The sequence below is a fragment of the Vicugna pacos genome, chromosome 4 (genome assembly GCF_048564905.1).
Source record: "Vicugna pacos chromosome 4, VicPac4, whole genome shotgun sequence".
NCBI classification, from domain to species: Eukaryota; Metazoa; Chordata; class Mammalia; order Artiodactyla; family Camelidae; genus Vicugna; species Vicugna pacos.
Genome location: NC_132990.1, coordinates 37,743,101 through 37,767,189, shown reverse-complemented (window position 1 = coordinate 37,767,189; position 24,089 = coordinate 37,743,101). Strand labels below are relative to the sequence as shown.

Here is a 24,089-nt window from a genome sequence, read left to right as displayed (position 1 = left end):
CATGAACCAGGGATACTCTGTTAACATTAGGAATACCCTGTTAACATTAGGAAGCTCAGTTCTTCCTAACATTCTTTAACAATTTCATGCACCCATAAAGGTGTACACATTTATCTTGACATGTCTCGTTTTTTTAATTCCACTGGTGAAAACTGTCTTGAAAGGGGTTGTGTTAAAGAGAAGGAGTTCTTTGGGAATAGAATATCAATTAACCAGAATCTGATGCTAATGAATGAGTGAGTCACAACGATTAATCCTACACATCCATGATTTAAAGTCCAGTCATCAGCTGAATTCATCGTGTCATCCTTGCTAGCTAATGCATGTGGCAAAGCAATTTTATTTAAATTTTTATTGACAAAGAAATAAGTGACCAGAGGCCATTTTGAGTAATGGCCTTCCAATTCTATAGAAACTTTGACACAACAAAGAGCTGGCAGAAAGGGGCAGGGTCAAGGATTATAAATACATTTCACCTCACCATTGGAATACCATCTTCTACATTCTCTTTCTTGGCTTCACTCCAAGCCCTAGATGCCACAATAGCAAGAAAGGTGGGGCAAGAGGCATGGAATGGGACTCTGCTAAGTCTGTCTCTGACTGACAGTTTTCTATTCCAGTTCTAACAAGAACTCTCACAGGTTAACAGGAATAATCTCCTCTGGTTTATACACCAAATGAGAGGGAATATTACTTTTGCTTTTGGCAACATTCATAAAGTGGGAACACGAACCCTTATAGCTTAAAAGGGAGGGAAAAAGTCAGATGCTAAAACCAAAAGTCCTTGGCACCCAGGAACAACTTATGTAATTAATTAATTAATTAATGGAGGTACTGGAGATTGAACCCAGGACCTTGTGCATGCTAAGTATGCACTCTACCACTGAGTTATACCCTCCCCCCAGCCCCTCCCCCTTTCTAATCAACCTAGTTAAGGAACGGATGGGGATGCTCTCAGCAGAGATGAGGGCCTCTGAAGAGAATGAGCAACCCTCCCACAAAGAACTAAGACCCCTTCCACTAGAGATAAGAACATCTTATCTCTATAGTTCTTAATTTTTTAAAGTTTGTTTCTAACATCATACAAAAGTTAAAAACAATAAAAAAAATCTGCTTCTTCCCACTGTAGCAACATTACTATTGGAATTGGTTGTAGTGATAGCTACAGTGTTAGTAGTAATGGCTAATACCAACAGCATATACCATATACCAGCTACATCTCTAGGCACTTTCTCATATCTCATTTTTATATTTGAATCAGTGTCTCAACAGATTTGTCTCTTCCTCAGATTTCTATCTCGTGGATACAAAAACCAACTGAAAGATTTAAAAAAGTCATTAGGAATTAATATCAGGTTTCAAGTGATCTTTGTGGTGTGTCATAATAGAAAGACTTGAGCTAAACAGGCCTTCATTTCTTTGGAGGTATTAAAACAGTATTAAATTGCTCCAGAAGGAATTTGCCCCTTATTTCAGAAAGATCAGAAACAAGGTGTTAAAGTATGATGTGCAGTCTTCTCCACAAGTCCTTGCCGAATAAATTGGTGGTCCTCTTTGCCCAGGCTGGGACAGGAGCCTCGGTGGGGCAGGTGAGTGTTTTCCTTACACCCTGTTACCTCCTGAAAGAAAGAAGGTTGGTCATTGTCAGGACTGTGCTAAATCTGTTGAAATCAGCTACATAAATTATAAAATGAGTCTTTTGGTATCAGACCCTGAGAGTGACATTTCATCCTGACCTAATAGCAAAAGAAAACTGTGGTAGGCAGAATAATGGCTCCCCAAAGATGCTCACATCTGAATCCCTGGAATTTGTGAATATGTTACCTTCCATGACAAAAGGGAGTTTGTGGATGTGATTAAATTGAGGGTCAAGAGATGGGGTAATTATCTTGGGCCATCCAGTTAGGCCCAGTATAATCACAAAGGTCCTTATAAGAGGGAGGCAAGAGGGTCAGAATCAGAGATGAGACAATGAAACCAGATGTTAGAGTGATGACAGGGCTGGAAGGGAGCCATGAAGTCTTCAGTATCTAATGCTGCTGTTTGTTCACAGCTGATTTTCACTTCCAGTGAATTGTTTCACTAAGTGTTTTGTGATTTTTGGATTGTGAGTCCTTCCATGAAATTTTATACGTGGGAAACTTGTGCAGCCTGGGTTGAAATCATGGCCTTGCGAAGAAGGTGTATATTTGTTTTTACCCAACTTTTGTTGGTGCTCCAACTGGCCAGTGACACATGTTTAAGTTAAATTTTTAGTGTGTGGATTTCCAGACCATAAAATTCTGATGGACCAAAGAGAATCTCTGTATCCTTTGTGATTTTTGGAATCCACATACAAACTAAATGCTTTTGTTGAAAATTTTTTTAGTTCAGCAATATTTGTTGAGAATGCTAGGCAGTATAGGTACAAAACTGAATAAGTGACCATTCTTGAGGATGTGGATGTAAAAACAAGAATTTAGATTTAGCGTAATAAGTTCTGCCAGGGATATGAATACAGGGTAAGCAGCACAGAAGAACCATTAACAATGGATGGAGTAGGAAGAACAAAGAGGGAGGCATTGCCCAGGTGCTCATTAAAATGAGCCTTGTATTACAAGTAATAAAAAAAAATGCTTAAATGACAAGATTAGATGGTTGCTTTATCCTTAAGATGGCACTATAAACTCACAATTCCTTTGTAGAGAAGAGAAACGTAATAATAACTGACTTATCCAAAAATTTCATTCCAACCTTATAAACTTGAAAGACTTTTGTATGTCAGACACTAAGTGCTTATATGTATTATTTTCACTTAGTCTTTACAGGACTCTTAAGAAGTAGAGACAAGTATTTGCCCCATTCTGCAGACTAGGACTAGGACTCAGCGATAGTGTAAGTGACCTACCCTCAGTCACTAAGCCTATAAGTGGCAAAGCCAGGATTAAACAGAGACAGTCTGAATCTGGAAACCGTGCACGTAATCACTCTGCTGTATCACCTCTTTATACTGACCTATGTGTTGAAAATGCAATCATACGAGAATGGTCAGTTACGAAAACTCTTCCCCACCCCCACCCCCCAGTTATAATCAAATCACACAGGAAACCATGTCCCTTGCACGAGAAGTCAAAGAGCCCGTGCCTAGCCCTCAGAGAATGACAGAAGACATCGGGCCCCTGGACCACTGCTATAGTGTTGGTTCTTACTGCTCTGCCCAGGTTGCAGCTGGAGGCTGGTCCTGCCCTTCCTCTCAGATGCTCCTCTTAAGCCCGCTCTAGGCATGTGGCTTCATCATACGTAGCACTCTGATTATGCTGACAGGTTTAGATCTCCGTTTTCCTAACACGTGAGCATCTTTGTAACCCCATGCTTGGTATAACCCCTGGAGCAAAGATTTTTCAACAAATCTTTGCTAAACCTTCTCTTCTTCCACATTAAGCTAGATCTTGCATCAGAGCCACTATTTTCTCAGTAGCCTGTCCTCCGCTCCCTCCTATGCATAAATAATCTCCAACCCACACAGCAAATTAAAGGAGAAAAGACAATTTGTGTGAAAAAGTAATTTCTATCTGAAGCACTTGTGTGTTTGGGTGAGACTTGGAATAAATGTAAACACTGCGCTTAAATTGTTACGCAGTATTTATTAGCTAGTATGCCTTCCCCTGGGGCATTTCTAAACCTGAGAAACCAATACTGTGCTTACCATCCTTGCTTATTTTCATTCAGGTGAAATGCGGTTAAAATGAATGCCAAGAGCAACCTGGAAAAGGAAGAGAAGCATCCAATCAGCGAATCCAGCAAAAGAGGCATAAGTGAGGGAGGGTAAGTTCATCTGCTTACCTTTCACCTCCTCTCTTCCTCTTCTGTGAACTTCAGGTTGTTTCTTAGCAACAATTGGTAATAGGTACCTCCTTCCTTTCTGTCCTAAGTCAATAACTAGCTCCCAACCCCCACCTTTTTCCCCCTCAGTTCTCAAAGTTGGTGTCCCAAGCAGTATTTCTATTTTGGCAAACTTTGGGGCAGTTTTGGTCTCCTGAGTGAGGGTAACTTGGAACCCTTGGTATTGGGCATAGAGTTGGTAGGTTCAGGAGGTAGTCTTGTGAGGATTAGAACACAGGTTTGGCAGTGTTGAATAAAAATTCAACCAAGTAGAATGTAAAGATCAAATTGGCTTTCTTGAACAATTCATGAATTGGGCAGTATCCTAACTAGCAAGTAGAGAGGAGCTCCAAGGAGCTGTACAAGATGGAAGGCTTTTATAGACTGTAGGGGAGAGGGAAAAGGAAGGAGTGGATGACTCATCCTCCTTTGAGGGATGGGAAGGGCCTTTGTGGCTGATTACCTCATTGGTGCCGACCAGAAAATTCCAGACTGACCTGTGAAGACTACAATTCTGGGGGAGACTGTAACTGTGATTAGGCTAGGTATTAAGTCTTGGTTTGCTGATGTGGAGCTTGGCGCAAGTTACTCCATTTTGGGCTGATCGTTTCTTTTTTCAACAGCAGTTGAAATAGACCCGGGTTCAAACCTCAACCCTCCACTGGCTGCTGAACTTGGACAGATTTAGTTTCCCTACTGATAAAATGAAAATATCACTAGATCTACCTCATGGATTGTTGTAGGATTAAATGAAAGAACTCATGTACAGCTCTTGAACAATGTCTGAAAATAATAAGTATTCAATAAATGTTAGCAATGATTATTACTATGGATTTATGTAATCTGTAAGCAAGGAAGCTGGTGAATGATTTCATTCCCTTGCCACCTATTATAAACCCTTTATTATGCACTATACACTGGGTTAGGTCCTGACACAATCATTTATTTATTCAGCAAATATAGCTAAGCTTTGGACTATGCTTTGAGGAAATTATAATGTCTAATATACCGTTGAATTAGTCAACATCTTGAAATCTTCCTTCCCAGTTGTTTCAACTCTATTTAGGGATGTCCCCCCAGGAGTAATTAATCATCATGAATAGAAAGGATTTGCTTTACAATATTTTCCTTTACTATGAAAGTTGATTTTATTTTCCCCATAAACTTCAGGATGTTTATTTTGAATAGTGGAGTATTTCTGGTTTTCTAAGTAATGTGGCATTCGAGGAGGTATAAGGCTTTTTATGGATTAATATACGGGTTTTGACATTCTAGAGTGACAAAACCTCCCAAATCCACGAGAACAATGGATTTTTTGCCACACAAAGGAGTTAAGAGTTATAGGCTTTGGGGTCAGAGAAACCTGACTGTTAAGTTTCTCCATTTGACAGTGGTGAAATCTTCAGTAATGTTTTTACTCTTCTGCACCTTTGTTTCCTTACCTATAAAAAGGAATAATAATATGTCCACCTTGGAGGATGTTTGGTGGGTTAAATTCATTCATTCATTCATTTATTCAAGTGTTTATTTGTTGAGCACTTACTGTATACCAGATATTCTTCTGGATACTGAGACTACAATAGTAAATAAAACAAGGAAGAATCCTTGTCCTCACAGAGTTTACATTCAAATAAGATAAAATTTGGGAGAAAATGGAGATTGTTTATGTGAAATAAAATATTCCTTAAAAATTAACTATTGCATCCGTGTTTGCAATGCTTATATCACTAATAAAAGGTTTAAGAAGCATTTAATTGTGGCAAAGGAGAGATTCAAATTAGAATCTGCAGTCATATACTGAAGATATTCTGATAAAGAAAAATAATATAGAAAAAGTTAATTGCTAGTGAAGAGACTTTCACATTATTTTTTATTAGGTAATCATATTTCATAACAGCTGTTTAGGTATACAAACTTGTATGTACAATTTTCTAATGTGTAAATAAAAGGCAGTAGTTTAGTATATCTTGAATTCATATTATTCAAAACATTGCCAAAACGTTTATTTTTAAAAATCAGTAAAATTATTTAACGTGTTCTAAAAATTTCTGAGTGTGTGTATATAAACAGTTTCAAGCTTACTTTACAAAAAAAGAATGCAGTTTCTATCCAGGTGTTCATAGTGACTTTCAAAAGTAGTTAAAAAGGGGGAAAAAAGAAGGTAGCATTGCCTTGTAATACAGCATTAATTCATACTGACTTACCCTGGGACATTCATGAAAGATATTTTGTTATCACTTATGGTAAAAACATTTAAAAATTAATACTCCATTTCTATGAATTAAACATAGGAAACAAGACTTTATTTTCTGCTATTAACTTGTTACCATGAGAAACTGCATTCATTCTGCTGAGATTACTGACACCTCACATTATTACTTTAAAAATATTTATGATACTTGAACTTCAATAGGAAACCCCCAAGACCTATTTTCCTCCCAGTACATTCACTGAATGCAGATTTAAGTGAGCACATCTTATGTTGATTGTGCCCTTCATTTGCATACTTTAAAATGACTACAATATAGTACATTTGTATTTTAAACTGGTACCAAAATTAAAATGAATGATCTAGGCAAAACCAGCAGCCTGTACTTCTCGTAACAGTTGTCATATGCAAAAAGAAAAAAAAAAAAGCCCTGAGTCAGTATTTTTTGCAAAAGTAATGAAAAAGAGTACTCTGAAGTCATTTTATAACTTATGAAATGGTTAAGACTGTCCAGTATTCATTTGATTGTTTTCATTTTGATTGAAGAGAGGTATGGATTTTGTTAGTTAATTGGGTTCAGATCACTCCTTAATACTCAATCTCATTCAAGTCTTCAGAATATCCTGATGATTGCTGAGTTTTATCTTCCATTTCTGTCAGAAAGACAAATAGACAATAATAGTTTTCTCTCTTTTTATTGTAGAAAATACTTAATTTGTATTCTTACGATTTGAGACTATTGTAAAATCCCTTTTCAAACTTACATAATTTGGAAAAATATTGTTACCTGCACAGGGTCCTGCTTGGAATTTAACATCATCAATGGCAATATCACTTCTTACTGACATTCCCCGAATGGCTTCAAAAATTATCTGAAAAATAATGAAGTTTGAATTTTGAAACAGAGCCATCCTGATAAAACAATGCTGGTCATAGGCTGATCCAGGCTGTGTGGGTCTGAAAATTCAGAATGATTGTCCTCGAGGGCCCCCTTTTAGGAAAGCAATATAAAATCCCAAGTTCAAATTTAGGTAAATTCTTTGGAATTTAATGAAATTCGCAACAAATTCCTGGAGCCTTGGAGATTCAAGTTCCCTTCTTCTGAGATCTCTTTAGGCAATTTCCCAGAAGTGCCCACCTAGAAATACCTCCTGGTGGTGACCTGGCTTCCCTTCCCACCTAGAACATTCTACTCTCAGCACTCACAGAGTCTGTGAAAGTGAGGGGGCCAGAAGCTTAAGCTTCCTTCGGCTCTCTGTAAACCTACCTTTGACTCTGGTACTAAGTGGAAGAATTTAATATGATGGATAGACCCAGGTATGAACAGCAATGTATAATAATTACATCTGTCAAAAAGACAATGGTTCACTTACCATGTTAAACACCATAACATCTAAGACACAGCTCAAGAAGAAGAGGAAACCAGTTTTATGACTTTAGATCCAGAGAAGATAATCACTGATCAAATATTCAGGTTCTAGGGAAAATAGATTATATTACTGGCCCTAAGGCTGCTGCAATAATGGTTAATAAACCACTGAATACTCCAGGGAGGCTTGTTAGGTAATGAAAACTGTTCAGAAGACACATTTGCTCTGCTCATTTAATGAGCAAATTACTCCCCATTGGACTAGTTTATAATTTAAATTAAATCAAAGTATATAAAGTGGATAATTAATAAATAAAGGAAATTATCTTGAAATTAATGACTCAAAGAAGCTTTAATGACAGAAATGGGGCAAAATAACATTAATAGAAATTCTAAAGATATAACCCTCAACAAGAATCCAAGTAAGTGGCAAGAAGAGGAAAAAAATGCCCTAACCTATCTAGCTAGGAGGATATATGAGTGTAGTTAATAAGTGTTTTGGTTTCCTAGACAACAATGAAATCAATTTTTTGACCTCTAACTCTGCAATAGAAGTATAATAGAAAAATAACGTGATCAAATTATATTCTGAATAGTCTGCGGATGGGCCAAACAACTGATTTCATACGATCCTGTCCTTTGAATTTCCTTAATACCTGAGTGATAACCATTTTATAGCATTATGATTTCACCTTTGTGTTATTCCCCTATTTGTATTTGTAGAAATTAAATAATTGTGGTTATTTTAGAATTAGACAAAGCATTATTTTTTCTTTCAGTTTAAGTGCATTATTTTTTTCAAGTGGCTAGTAAATCATTAGGATATAAATACTTATTAAGTTGTTTGGACCCAACTACTTAATAAATGGAACATTAGACATCTTTTGGTCTAGGGACGCTAGGAAAAAATTACTAAGATTAAGGGCAGCACAAAGAAGAAAATTTGAAGACCTAGTCTTAGCTGAATAGCCAGCACATAATAATTCCTAGTAAGTGTTAGGCAGAATAATGAACACGATGAATGATAAACATATTTCAGTGAGCCGAGAATGTGTCTAACCCTTTCTTTCAGTGGTATCAAAATATAAGAAATTAGGGAGGAAAACACCTGAGAGCAGAGGCGGAAAAGTCAGCAAGGAATCCAAAGGAAATAAAATCATTTTGTGGTTTTGATCAATGGTGAGTCAGGTTCTGCTTAGCACTTCAGTGAATCCCTTAGCAAGGGACATGATTAAAATTTTGCCACATGATGCATTTGTTTTTCTACAAAGATAATTTGATTACTGGAATGTCACCTAGAGGCCACCCAGATATTTCCCCTATAAGGTAAATCGCAAATGGCTACAGTTCTACAGCATCCTAAAAGTCATCTACACCTGCCCCCTCCCACTGACGATGTACACATTTACTTCTCTAATTCTGGGCTTTTCCCTGATCTCCAGTTCGTATCCTGTTGTTTACTTGACATACTCACTTGTATGTCTAACAGACATCAAAAACTTTGCATGTCCAAAAAATAAAAATAAAAAACCAACTGTTAATTTCCCTCCTGCACATAGTGCCCTCACTGCTCCAGATCTGCTCTACCTAAGGACTTCCACATCTCAATAAATGGCATTTGCATTCCAGCAGTTGTTCAAGCCAAAAACTTTGGGGTCATCTTGACTCTTCTCTTTCTCTCAAACCCCACATTCTACACATAAGGAAGTCCTGTGGGCTTCCAGTGACATCTCACCTCTGCTGCATGACCCAAGCAACCACTTCTCTTGCCAAATCTACTGCAGTAGCTCCCAAAGTCTCCTCCCCTGGCTCCCCCCACAGCCTACTGTCCATGTACTAGCTGGAGTGATTGTTTTAAAATATAAATCCGATCATATTACCTTAAAGCCATCTGATGATTTCTTACTGCTTTGGGAATAAGTTTCAAACTCTACCATGTCATCCAAGGCCTTTTGTGATTATTCCCTGGTAATTCTTGGACCTCATTACCTGATTAGCTTGCCTTATTCTTTTTCACAGCACTTATTATCACCTGATGTTCATTATGTATTTTTCTACCTCTCCCCAACTAGAATGTAAACTCTAAAAGAGTAGGAACTTTATGTTATGTTCATTGCAGTATCCCCAGCACTTAAAATAGTAGGTGGTCAATAAATATTTGTTAAAAGGAGATATTTTGGCTTCTTACTATAGGAGTTCAGTCTGGAAGCCTGATGTAGCTATTGAAAATACCAGATCTGCCATGGTGATAAACTAGAGACCAGGGAAATTTGGGAGAGAATATATTTTTAGAAACAGTATCTTTATATTTTGGCACTTTAAAGTTTATGAAACTCTTTCCACATATATAATCTCATTTGATCCTCACTCTAACTCTGGTGATGTCAGCATGGCAGGCATTATGACCCCATTTAAAAAATGTATAAACAATCTCAGAGAGGATGAGATTTCTCCAAGATCACCCAGTGCTTGTGATACCCAGGACAATGAATGTATTCTGGAACTTCTATGGTGGGAAGGAGTGTAGAACAGTGGCTGAGGGATACAAATTTTGGAACCAGTCAGATCTTGGATTGAATTCTCACTCTGCCATTTACCAGATGGACATTTAATTTTTCCCATCTGTAAAGAGAAGCTATAAGATCATCTGGAGGAACTTAAGTACAGCTCTTAGCACTGTAAGTGCCTGGCACATGGTAGATGGCCATTTGCACAGGGGTGTATCTGTGTTTATTAGAAAGTACAGTGCTTTGCAGAAACTAGCTCACCCTGGTCTCCAGACAGTCACTTGTGATTCCTGAAGGAATTACAAAGTACAGAAGAAAATTCCTCATGGCAGATTCATATCTGTTCCATTCTAAGCCAAAGGGAATGGTCTGGAATCTTCTTGCCAGATTGTGAGCTAAAAATCTCTCAAGCCACTCTTTAGCCTATGAACTTGAACACTCCAGAATGCCACCTCAGGTGCCTCACTACTTTGTGCTCAAAAAAAATTTTTTTTTCAAATAACCAGTCACCCAGCAAGTCTAGTATGTGCAAGGACCTGTACTCGGCACCCTTGGGCTTAGGTGCTGAGAAGTCACCTGTTCCCCAGAACTCAAGTCCTAGAACTCTTTTGCATCAGCATCATTTGGGGATTTTTAAACAACATAAATGCTCAGGCTCCACCCGAGAGACTGAGATTTGCTTAATCTATGACAGAGATCATCTTTAGCATCAGAATCACTAGGAGGGCTTGTTAAAACACAGAATTCAGGGCCTCAACCCCCAGAGGGATTCAGTAGCTCTTAGGTGGGGCCTGAGAATGTACATTTCAGGTGAATTTCACTTTAGGTGAACTTGCATTTCCAGTGCTGCTGCTGGTCTCAGGACCACACTTTGAAAATATCTGAATCGGGTAGGAATATGAGTGCCCTGACAACCTAAAAAAATTAATCCATCATCTCTGAATAATGATCAATTATATCAGTAAGTTCCTGGGTGATCCATTTTCCTTCTGTAGACAGACATTAAATCACTATCAAAATCATTCTTGGGGCTATCATTCTTTAATAAATTTCTGGGTAGCTTTATTCCTGGTGAGGTAATAGGCCATCCTTGGATAATGGCACATCTTCCCTCTGTCATTTGTTCTTAGCAATCCAGCACCCTAGATGGCATTGCAACCTGTCCACCAGAGCTTCTGCAATTCCTTCCCATTTAGACTTGCTGAAAATTAATTTTGATTGTCGGGTGGTGTAAAATAATTTCCTTATTTTGAATACTTCTTCCCAGGGAGATCTGGGCTTAAACCAAGCAGCCATTGGTTAAAGTTGAGGGGTGTTGGTCCAGGAGGTTAATCAGCCAGAAGTAAGGATGAGGAGGAAGCAGGGCTTTGAGTTGAGGGTCACACCTGAGGATTCTACAGAGCAATTTTAAGAACAGTCAGGGGTCTAAGGTTATCTCCCCAAAGCTTTCTGGGGCTTTGGCTCATGGTAGGCGGGTGAAATTAGTGACTGTCAGGAGGCTGCTGCTGATTTCTACACTAAATTGGCTGCTTAGTCCCACCCCACCCCGCCTCCACTGGAATTGAAAAGGCTTTCTAATGCAGCCCAGAATCCTTTATAATCAGGATCCTGTAGGATGGAGATCTTCTACAGCAAATGAGAAGACCCAAGGGGAGACGCAGGACTTAGGATCAAGACTCAAGTTCTTCTGCATCAGTGTGGACAGAGAATTAAAAACTTACTGTGGACCACAGACTCTGTTAAATGGAAGCTTACAACAAAAACCCTGGCATGTGGGTAATGATGAGTGAAAGATGCAACTGCAACAACTAATTAGGTAATACCATGGTCAGAAGAAAGACTGTTTTGGAGATTTGCAGGACACACGGAATATACTTGACACTCATAATGTACCAAGACAAAAATAGATACACTTTCATCACTGAGCTGCAAAAACACTTTATACATAAATGCTCAAAGCTTTTTCCACCTAATTTTCCATTCACAGTTTAGGTTTAATCAGTATAGACTAATTATGTTTACTCTTAAGTACTGCCTTTATCTATGACCCTGAAAAAGAACAAAACATTCTTGATGGTAGCAAGAAACAGAAAGAGCATCAGAAACTTATAGGAACATTTCCCATCACTTGATTCTTACTGCTTTTGGCTTACCTGGTGTTGCCTCTCACAGCTGTATTCAATCAGCGCTCGGAGCCAGGAAATGCTCTGTTCACCTCCTCTTCTCCACAAGAGGGTCTCTTCACTGTCACCTTCCTTTTTCAAATATACATTCAGCAGGCCAGTCCCTGCTCCATACATGTGGTAAAAAAAGGTCAAGCAGTGTTTTCCAGCGACTCCTCGCAGAGGCCTGGACAAGAGTTGTGCTTTTTGTCCATACACCATGTGGGAGGCCTCGATGTACATGTAGTAGCCTTGAGAGCAATGCAAAATCAGATACTGTTAAAAAGGACACTAATTATATTTTCTTCTCCCTCTTTTGTAGATAAACATTTTTTTCAGATTATTTTCCACTGTAAGTTATTATAAGATACTGAACATGGTTCCCTGTGTTATACAGTCAATCCTTGTTGCTTATCTACTTTATGTATAGCAGTTTGCATCTGTTAATCCTATACTCCTAATGTATCCCTCCCCTTGTCTTTCTTTTTTGAGTAGTATTCCTGGAAACAAACCAGAGTAAAGGGATAACTTAACTCCGGTACTGACAGAGGATTTTATAATTTTAGAGAATGTGTATAATCCAAGGAGAAAAAATATGCTACAAAATTTAAAGCATCAAAATGTGCTTTAATTTAATAATTTAAAATTGAGTTTAATATACAGGAGGTAATTAATGTACTAGTATTGTGCCACTGAGGTGGTAATTAACATATCAGAATTTATCCTACTATTTCATGGACAATATCCTGAACTTCTAGTTGGTTTAGTGAAGTAGTCAGGTAGATCTGGGTTCAAGTCTTGGCTCTGATATTTGTTGTCTGTGTGATCCTGGTCTAATGAATTATCCTCTCTGAACCTATCTTTAATTTAAAAATAAGGGTTAATAGTACCTGTGCTACCGAGCGGTGAGAATGAAACAATGTGTGTCATATGCCCACATGTAATAGTTATTCAAATATTAGTGTGTTACATATGCCCACATGGAATATTCAAATATTATCTTTCCTGCAATTTTCTGTGACACTCTTGAAAATATAATGATATAACATTTGATATAATTATATGACATTTTATATATTATGTATCTTACACTATATATTATATGTTAAATATATAACATTTTACATTTCCATTTTCTCTTCCTAATTTTAGTTTGTTTTTATAATTTGCTGGTTTCAGTCAGAAGCAGGATTAGTCTGCATGTAAATAAGGCAGTGGTGTGCTGAAGCCACTCCCAGGCGTCAATTGTGTGACTTCTGTTGTTGGGTCCAAATGACTTGATATTGGTAGTATGAAATGGGCCAGGATGGAAGTACTTACACCACAGAAATGAGACGTAGCTACAGATCAGTGCCCACCACCCCACCCCTCAAAAATAGAGCTGGTTGGTATTAATTACTATGAAGCCATTGAAATAGGCAGTCAATTAATAATAATTTCTAAAATAATACACCCATAATATAATTCTGTGCACCTGAGGCTCACTTGAAAAAAGACCCTGGACTCTACATCAGGAATTCCTAACTTCTGATCATTTGAGGAAAAGTTTATATCTCTTTTACATGAAAAAATATGCACAGATTTTTTATGCAATTTTATTGTCTTCTTTGCCAATATTGATTTTTTTACATACATGATGTAAAAATAAATTTTACATAGTGTTATCTATTATTTCATGCAGAAATCAATGGCCACACTGAGGGAAAAAAAGATCCCAAATGATGCATGCAGATGAAATGCTTTCCAGAGCATTTTTCATTGTAGTCTTCAGTTTAACTAATGAGCTCTAGTCATTTCCCAAAATGCAGTGCTTAAGATACCTCAACCAGAATTGATCAGAAACTCCACCTATGCTTCTTCAAGGCACTCCTCCTTTTATTTTCCCTCATTGTCACAAACAAAAACCTGAGAATCCTCAAGGCAATTAAAAAGGTAGGAGAAAGAGTCCTGTCCAATTTGGTCTTATGCACTGTGCAACCCATTCCCCCGGTGTTTCATTCAGTAAAGTTATCACCCTGAATAATTGGGTCATCACAGTCATGGGACATGGGCTTTGTCAACCAGTCACCCCCATGATCTGCTTTAAAAGATTAGGAAAATATGGTCAATGTTTCTGATGTCCTCACAAATGACATTCTCATTACTAAAACCAATGGTCAATTTTCAGTCTTTGTCATTCTTGTTCCATCAGTAGTACTGGACATAGTAGATCATATCTGCCTCCTAGAAGGACTTGTTTATCTTGGTTTGCAAGACTCTGACCTCTCCTGGTTTTTCTTGCACCTCACGGACCACTCCTTTGCTAGTTCGCCCTTTCCTCTCTGACTTCTTGACCTTAGAGTGCTCCAAGTGTTCCAAGGCTCAGTTCATGAACTTTTCTATTCTCACTCACTTCTTTGGTGATCTCATCTTGTTTCATGGCTTTAAATGCTATATATGTTGTCATATCTCAAACTTAAATTTCCAGCCTCTTTGCTGAAACCCAGGCTTGTTTATTGAAAGTGCCTAATAGACATTTCCACTTATTGTCAAGTAGAGATCTCAAACTGAACATGGGCAAAACTGAACTAATAGCCTTACCTTCAAGCCTGCCCTCCTCTTTCCAGTTGGCCAGGCCCCAAACCTGGGAGTCCTGTGCCACTCTTCACCTCCTCTCCCTCTTCACAACCAGATGGTCAGGAATTCCTGTTGGTTCTACCTTCAGAATATGTCCAGAATCCAGTCATTTCTTTGCATCACTTCCATTGCTACCTCCTGGTCTGAGCCAGTATCATTTCTCACTTGGATTAATACAAAACTTCCCAACTAGACTGTCTGCTTCTATCCTTGTCCTCTACCATCTAATCTCAACACAGTATCCATAGTAAACCTTCTAAAACAAAAGCTAAATCTTACCATTCTTCCATTCAAAACCTGCCACTGGCTCAGCATTTCACTCAGTAAAAGCTGAAGGCCTGACAATTTTTAAGGCCTATGCAATCTCCTGCTCATTCTCTTACTTCTCTGATTCCTACTACCTTTCTCCTTACTCACTCTGGGTTGCATGGCCACACTGACTTCTATACTGTTCCTTGAATATAGTAAGTCTGCTCCCTCCTCATGACATTTGCATGTGCTAATCTCTGCCTGAAATGGCCTTTTCCCCATATAATCTCAGGTCTCACTGTCTCGCCTCTAAATCTTTGCTCAGATGTTACCTTTCCTATTAGGCCTTTTGTAACTACACTATTTCAAATAGCAATCACCTTCCTCTGACATTTCTCATTCTCTATTTGAAAAGGATGGGGCCTTCCCAGGGCAGGGGGGTGGGTGGACGCCCTCTTCCATATCCCCTGCTTTAGCTCCTCTCTGAAGTACCTAGATAATAGTACCTGATGCACATTTCCTGAGTTATTTTACAGATGCGACCCCCCCCCCCAAATAGAAGACCTTAACTACTTGATGACCATGAGCACACAGCCCCCAGGCCTACTGGAACCTAAGGATTGACACTGTTAATCCCTGTGACACTGTCCTGTTACCTCATCATCAACCAATCAGAGAACTGTGCACGAGCTGATCACACACCCTGTGGCACCCACTCATGCCTCACCTGGCCGTTAAAAATGCTCTTCTGAAGCCCATCTGGGAGTTCAGGTTTTTTCAGTACAAATCCCCGTCTCCCTGCTTGGCACCCTGCAATAAACACTGCACTTTCCTTCACCACAATCCAGTATCAATAGATTGGTTTTACTGTGTACGGGTAAGTGGATCCAGGTTTAGTTTGCTAACATATACCCGAATTTATTATTTTTCATACCATTTAATCACCTCTTAACATACTATATAATTTTCTTATTTTTTATCTTTATCTGTCTCCTCCCTCTGAACACAAAAAGGCAGAGATATTTCCTTGTTGACTTCACTGCCTTGCCCCCAGCTCCTAGAACAGTGCCTGGAACACAGTACATGCTCAATAAATATTTGTTGAATGAATAGATGAATGCATTTTCTTCCACAGCTCTAAGCCACAAACCAGTTTGACCATTTCCATAGCACACAGCTCTACCACGGTCACTCCAGTTGTGTGACGACCTTGGCAATAAGACATGTACCTGACTAGATGCTCCAAGGCAAAGCTGGAACAAATCCAAGATTTGATAAAATCAAAGTCATATCAAAGCGAATGTTTTCAAACTAGTTCCACACCATCTGATGTATTTTTTAATCAAACACACATATGATAATTCTTTAACATCATTCATTACCTTCATTCTGTCATTGGCAAGAAAATTGCTACACAAAAAGCACTGAGGTTTTTGTTCTTTCAGGAATGAGAGGGACGTTTGTCGTTCTTTAACATTTTCTAACTTAATCTAGGCTGGATATAAACAAATACAGGTACATGAAATCCTAATAGAAGGGTGTATTTAATTCCATAGAAAATGAGGTCACAGTATGAGATGACCATGGTTTATCACCTAACTATGCACAATTCTATCATATATCATAATTATATATATTATATTAGAAGTACTATCCTATACATAAGTCAGTGGCACAGTAGACTGAGAACCTACCTTAATGCATATTTAACCTAAAAAGTATTTCCTCCAAAAATAATTCTTAACAAAATAAGAAAATCACAGAAAAATAACTTTGGTATCTGGTTTTGGGGCTCTCAAAAGGTCCATTCGAATCTTAAGTAAAGGACCTTGGCTAAAAATGAAACATTCAATTGACAAGGGGTTGGGGGGAAGGAGGAAGGCTCTTCTGAAAGATGCCGTCCCTGGGAAACTGGAGAATAGACACGACTTGGGAAGGAAGCAACGGAATCCATCATAAGTGAGAGATGACCCAAGAAGTATCTCCCATCTGGTGGTGACACTGTGCATCCCAGTGACGACAACTTGCGTCCTGGCCAGAATGAGTTTTGAGTCCCAAAAGAGGGGTACACCTCTAATCACCTCCAGGATTATCTAACTGAACTTTTTCTTTTGTGAGTACAGTGCACCAATCATTTAGCCTCAAATGGGTGAAGCATTACTCCAGTAATACTTTCAGCTCATGCGTCCCAGGTTCCTGGGTATCAGGCTGAAGCCAAAGGTTTCTAGTTCCAGAGATTGTTGTATTTAGTCCTATGACTATGAAAGGAAAGCTCCTAAGCTGTTTGACATGTGTCATGGTGCTTCTTCTGGAAAGGAGGGGTAACATCCAGAGGAATGTCAGTACGACTGTGCCCTCCCAGGGCACTGGCACCAGCTACTTTTCTTGAGTATCGCTGACCTTTCCAAAAATCCTTTAGGATACAGTTTCCATTTTAAGCACATATGTATATTCCATTAGGCAATACTGATCTAGACTAATGTAGGCTAATCTCTATACCTAAAAATAACTGTAACATATTTGTCAACTGATGAGAATTTGTCCCTCTGATGCCCACACCAATTATTCCTCTTGATTCCAAATATGTTTTTCTTCTTGACTTACATGTGACATTTTCTTTCCCCAGAAAAGATAGGGGCTTCATGGAGAGCCAGTCTGCTTCACATGTGTTTGGAAAGCAGAGAAAAGCCCTATGTTTTGACAAGCTTCGCCACATTCCCACTCCAAACTCTGTCTGTCTCAGCAAACAAAAGCTCTGGATGGGAGCCACAGAGCCCCAGTGTTGAAACCTCAGACTGGCTCACATGCTCCCGCACATGAAGGATTCCAGTCTGTGGAAGAGATTACTAACTGCAGAAAACAAATCACTTTCTCTCCGTGGATCACTGTTTAACATTCAAGACGGGGGTTCCAATGGGTCTACTGGGAGATTAGGGTCCCATCTGTTCTTTGCTCAGCAACTGTGATATGTTGAGACACACACCATATTCACAATTTGGAAGGGAAGCAGCTGTTCCTCCAGTCTTGCAGCCCCCCTCACCAGGGCCAGCTAGGACTGTGAGGCCCTGTGGAATGAACAGCTAGCTGCTTCATTAAGCTGGAAGAGGATGCTTAACAGTCAGGGAAAAAAGGTATCAATACTTTGAGACAAACAAGAGCTAAATGTTTCTCTCTAAAACTATTCTTTATTATACATTTTAAATTATTTTTAAAGCTTGCCATAAATGAGGAGTTATCATTTATCGGGTTCAGAGTTTCAGTTTGGGAAAATGAAAAAAGTTCTGGAGATGGATGGTGGGAATGGTTACATAACAGTGTGACTATATTTAATGCCACTGAACTATATATGGAAAAAAAAGTCTAAAATGGTAAATTTTATGTTATTTTACCATTATTTTTACATCATGTATTTTACCATTATTTTTTAAGCTTATCAGAGAAGACTTCTCTGTGTAAGAAGGGTCCAACAATATCAGAAACTATAGTGATAAGCTATGAAAAGACTGAAGGAGATTGGAGATTTTCATAATCTGGAGCCAATTGCTCTGATAGTTACAGACTAGTTGGGTAACATCATTACATGTCTGGATATCAACTGCCAAAATTCTTAAAAGACAAGGACTTGAATGAGACTGCTACTAAATTTCAGCTATCTAACCAACACATTAAATACATAGTTTTGATTTTCTTTTGTCTGACAGCACAATTTTATAAGTAAATGTCTTTATTTGGTATTTTAAAGTATCTTTGATATTTCTATTCCACAAAAAGGGAGTGTTCTTAGAAGTAAGACTTCTATCTTTACTAAGTAGCGTGTTGGAAGAGAATTTACTTGCCAGAAGTACAGAATATGTATTGAAACACTGAACAGTACCACAAAAGAAACTGATGGTGTCTCTTTCTTTGGAAATTGTTAAGAAAATGATGAGTAGTGGTTTTTCTAGGATGTAGTTGTGGGGAAGAGAGAGGGAGGACTGGATGGCTTTTAATCTATTCGCTGGTGGACTCAGTGAGGTAGGAAATGTTACAATTGAAGGCATTTTCTCACTAAACTGGATAGTTATCTGTTGATTTATTTATTCTACTATCTTTTGGCCACAAAATGCCTGTAAACTCCAGGGCAACTAAAACAATTGTTTAAAAGGAATTCTGACAGCATGGCATCATCTAAATGTTAATAAAATTGCAATAGCCAATAAAGCCCTTGGAAGTTTGTTAAGACTTGTCTTTATTATCGTGTAAAGAAAGAGAATCTGTGTCAAAGAACTTTCTGATTCTGCCAGGACAGAGCTAAGCAAGTAGATGGTGACAAGGGATGGATAGAGAAATCCTGCAGAGTCCATCCCAGCTTGATGCAAGTCAGTATTTATCTGTCACAAGTGCCCTTATTATGCGATTAAATAAGGAGCCAAGTAGTGGAGCTAGAATTTTTTTTTTTGATCTTTGTTGCTTCTCTAACAGAATGACTTGTTCTATTAGATGACTGACTTAAACATTGGAAATGTTTTCCAAACTTTAGTTACACAAATAACACCATCATGAGATATATATATATATATGTGTGTGTGTGTGTACTTATCCATATACTACCTGTACTATTATTCAATATTTTTCTTTAAATAGATTCATATTTGTTACTTAAATCCATTTATTCAAATTGGAAACTTCATATTAGCATGAAAACAGAAAACAAACTGCAAATCTGTGAAATAACAGTTTTGCTGTACTATTTTTTTCTTATATACAAATATTACTATCAAATTTTAAAAATATACATCCACTTACCCCTTGAATTACCTAGGGGTAGTTTGGAAAACATTAGTTTAAGGTCTACCAAACCTTCTGATTTCTACTAAGTCGTTTTACTTTTAGTCATAGGCCATGATTTTCTATTTATAAAAGCACAAATGACACAAAACAATGAGTCCAAGAAAGTATTCCAGATTTTGGAAACAAGCCATTGATTATAAAAACAGTAACACCATTCATCTGAGTGGAGCTTACATGGTTTCAAGCCTTTCAGATATATAATCTCAGTTAATCATCATAGCAACCCTAAAAGATCAGCAGGGGATCCACTGTTCTAAACATTTTACACATGAGGAAACTGAGGCTCAGAGGAGTTATGTGACCATTTCCTAGGTTATGCAGGCAGCAAGGGGCAGAGTCAGCTCACCGCGCCCCCATTGGTCTTTCCACTAGAGGACGTATACCATGCTACACCCTAGAAGGGGAAATTGCATCGGCAGCTAGTGAATCAGGATCTACAGCTCCCTTGGAATTGCTGTGTATGGTGATGTATTGATTCTGATGGATTCACAATAAACTGGCATATCTATATCATAGTCTTTCTGAGCTTCTCTTTTTTATTTAATGAGCCTATATTTACTGACCACCTAATGCAGTTGTCAGTAAAACAGCTTTTTATGCTGCTCCTCTTTCTATTTTTCTTCTTGTGTATGTTCTTCCAACTATAACTTGACAGGCTTTAAGGATAGGAAGTAAAATGGTAGAATGCAGTATACAAGTACAGGTATAGCCTCTGAAAGTCCCAGAATGCATTGCATTCAGAAAAGATGCCGCTGTCACTAACCCAAACAAATACCCTCTAGTGATCAAAGAGAAAGATACTGTTGCTGGTCCAGCATTTGAGCCTGTCACTTTACTAAAGTATAGGATAAGAAATTCTGTCATTTTTGTGCGCTGCCATTGTTTTACTGCCAGTATTTGAAAAAAGAGACATAGAAAAGATGGTTAGGACTAAAAGCAAAATAGCACTTAATCAGCAATGCAGGCAATAAAAGATCTTTTCAGATGTAATTTCATTATTGTTTAAACTGTATATATCTAACCACAGGCTTGCTATTGCTCTCCCAGGATCCAAGCAGATAACAATTAAAACTACCTTGAATGAGTTTCAGTGTTTTAATATTTAAAATGTGTATGTTGCCTTAGCTGATCTCTAAGATCCTGTCTTAGATCCTCCAGCAACCTATAAATCTATGCACTGTTATTAATTTGTTAAGTCAATTAAATTTTTCTTATTATTTCAGACTATATCCCTTCTTGAAGAGAAATTCTAGTGATATGCATCTAAGCAAGAATACATTTATAATATAAGTCACTTTCTAAAAACTGAGGTACTTTTTAAGCGTTTTCCACGATAATTACATTTAAAAGATATTTGTGGTCCTTTCTTACTATGATAGTTGTCCCCAATACTTATTACTCAAGACTGAGAGTTATACAGGGAAAGAAGTAGTCTCTTAGATAGCTCATAGCCAAAGGCAGCATAAATGTAAATTTTAATACTATTCTTCTCCTATTCCTTGCCAAAGAACAGAACACTATGCAATAACATCATATGATACAACAGGACCATGAGTAGAACAGCCAGGAAATAGCAACAAAAGAAGACAGCTGAAAGAGAACAGACACACAGAGCTCATTCAGAAACATTGGACCGGTTGGTTTGTAGTGCAGAAGAAAAGAGCAAATGCCTTCAAACTTTGAGTATAATAATCATATTTTTAAATACATGATGCTAAAAAATGAAATACCAGAGATAGCTCCTTGTGGCTATACTGGATAACATATAGCAGACCTATACTCCTGCTGAGAAAAGTTATTTTTTAAATGGATGAATATATGTTTTGGAAAATATCTGTTTCGAAGCTGTCAGAGAGCTTCCCAAGCAGCAAGACCTTGAGGGGCCAAGATCCCAGAGATGAGGGAGGTCAACGGCGTATGCTCAGCGTTCTTTCAGCTGCTTTCCTTCTTGGGGCATCTGCCTATTCAGTATAGAAGTTAAAAAGAGAGCAGCTAAGAAGCAGAGAAACTAACAGTTCTCACTTGTTGGGATGACAATAACTGAAGTTCAGGGCTGCCAAAATAGCCAGGGCTCAAGGACCAAGTTTTATGAGAAAAAAGAGGCACAGAAAAGTGAGCAATCTTCCCTTGAGGCATGTGCCTAATTCTTTCCCCCCCTTTATAAATATTGAGATATAACTGACATATAAGATGAAGAATTTCATCAAGGAACTTTTATTTTCTGGATTTAAAAAGATTCTATTATATGCTACCTCCAAGAGACACACATTAGATTCAAAGACACAAATAGGTTGAAAGTGAAAGGCTGGAAAAAAATATGCTATTCACACTGTACCCAAAAGAAAATTGAAGTGGCTATAATAATATCGGACAAAATAGACATTAAACAATGAGATACCACCTCACACCCATTAAGATGACTATAATCAAAAACAGAAAATAACAAGTGTTAACAAAGACATCGAGAAACTGGAACCCCCACACACTGCTTGCTGTCACTTTGGAAATTAGTCTGGCAATTCCTCAAATGGTTAAATATAGAGTTACTAGATGATCCAGCAATTCCACTCCTGGGTACACATCCAAAAGACACGAAAACTTATATCCACACAAAAACCTGTACACAAATAGCATAGCATCATTATTGATAATAGCCCCAAAGTGGAAACAAACAAAATATTCACCAACTAAATAATGGATAAACAAAATGTGGTATATTTCCATACACTGGAATATAATCACAATAAAGCTAAATGAAGTACTGATTCATGCGATAACATGGATGAACCTTGGAAACCTTATGTTAAGTGAAAGAAGCCAGTCACAAAAAACTATTGTAAGATTGCATTTATATTAAAGGTCCAGAATACACAAATACATAGGCACAGAAAGTAGATTAGTAATTATCTAGGGATGGGGGTGAGCAAGAGTTGGGGGAGGGAATGGGAGTGAGTGCTCATGGGTACAAGATTTCTTTCTGAGATGATAAAAATGTTCTGGAATTAGATAATGGTGATGGTTACACAACTTTGTGAATGTGCTAAACACCACAGAATTGTATACTTTAAAAGACTGAATTATATAGTGTGTGTATTCCATCTTCATAAAGCTAGTATTTAAAAATTGGAAATTCTAGAACTGAAAAATAGAATTACTGAAATTAAGAAATCAGTGAGTTTAATCACATACTCGACATAGCAAAAAAGATTTGCAAACTAAAAAAATAGGTCAATAGAAAATATCCAAACTGAAGAATGGAGAGCAAAAAGAAAGAAAATATTTGTAAAAGAGCATAAAGGATATACAATGTATGGTGAGACCTTTTAATGTACGTGTAACTGGGGTCTCAGGAAGAGAGGAGATAAAATGGGGCAGAAGTAATATTTGAGAAGATAAAGGTTAAGGATTTTTGAAGAGGATATTTAAAAACTCAACTTAAAGATTAAGAACTTTAATGAACCCCAAACAAAATAACTGCAAAGACTACACACGTACATATTTTCAAATGCTGAAAACCAAACATGGGGAGAACATATTAAAAAGCATCCAGAAAATAAAAGTATACTTTCAAAGGAACAACTATATGATTGACAACTGCTTCAACAGAATTGATGGAAACCAGAAGATGAATGAATGGAATCTTTAAGTCTGATTAAGAAAATAATTGTATACTTAGAATTCTATTCCCAGCAAAAATATCCTTCAAATGTAAAGGAAAAATAAAGACATTCCCAGACAAACAAAAACTGAGAGAACTTATCATAAGCAGACTTGCACACGTTAAAAAAAAATCCAAACCAACACCAAAATAGAACAAAACACTCTTCTGGCAGAAGAGAAATATTTCCTGCAAAAGAAAATAATTCAAGAGAGAAACATGAAAATGCAGAAAGGAATAAAGACTAGTGGAATGGGGAAATATGTGAATCAGTATAGAAGATGATCAAGTCAGTCATATCTTCTGGGGTTTGAAAAATATACAGAAATAAAATGTAATACAAATAGTATAGTAACCATTAAAAGAATAAGGCTAGTAAAATAATGTAAAAAACAAACAGGCTAACAGAGGAGAAATTAGAATAGTAAGAAAGTAAATATATATCCAAATATGTAAGTAATTACATTGAATAGTAATGATCCAAATACTCCAATTAAAAGACATGATTGTAGATCTAGATAAAATATAAAACTCAACTACTGCCACATACAAAAGCCATGCCAAAAAATAAATACACAGGAAATCTGCAAGTTAAAGAATGGAGAAAGAAACATAACACGAATCAACA

The 24,089-nt window shown here is 37.5% G+C and overlaps 1 protein-coding gene across 4 annotated transcripts in view; it reads right to left on the bottom strand.

Annotated features, from left to right (window-relative positions):
- Positions 1 to 5,712: 5,712 nt before the first annotated feature.
- The window catches only part of MAMDC2 (MAM domain containing 2), a 140,737-nt gene continuing 122,360 nt past the window's right edge, over positions 5,713 to 24,089 (bottom strand). For 3 of the 4 annotated variants that reach the window (XR_001459587.3, XM_072959574.1, XM_006209396.3), the window contains exons 12-14: positions 12,100 to 12,359; positions 6,858 to 6,942; positions 5,713 to 6,723 (exon numbers count right to left, since the gene is read on the bottom strand). Coding sequence is in view for 3 of the 4 variants with exons in the window: in XM_072959574.1 (XP_072815675.1) it covers positions 6,659 to 6,723; positions 6,858 to 6,942; positions 12,100 to 12,359 (410 nt within the window). In the remaining variant the exon portion in view is untranslated. Of the gene's footprint in view, positions 6,724 to 6,857; positions 6,943 to 12,099; positions 12,360 to 22,388; positions 22,421 to 24,089 lie in introns of those variants that run through there. The other variant, XM_072959573.1, reaches the window with a different exon arrangement.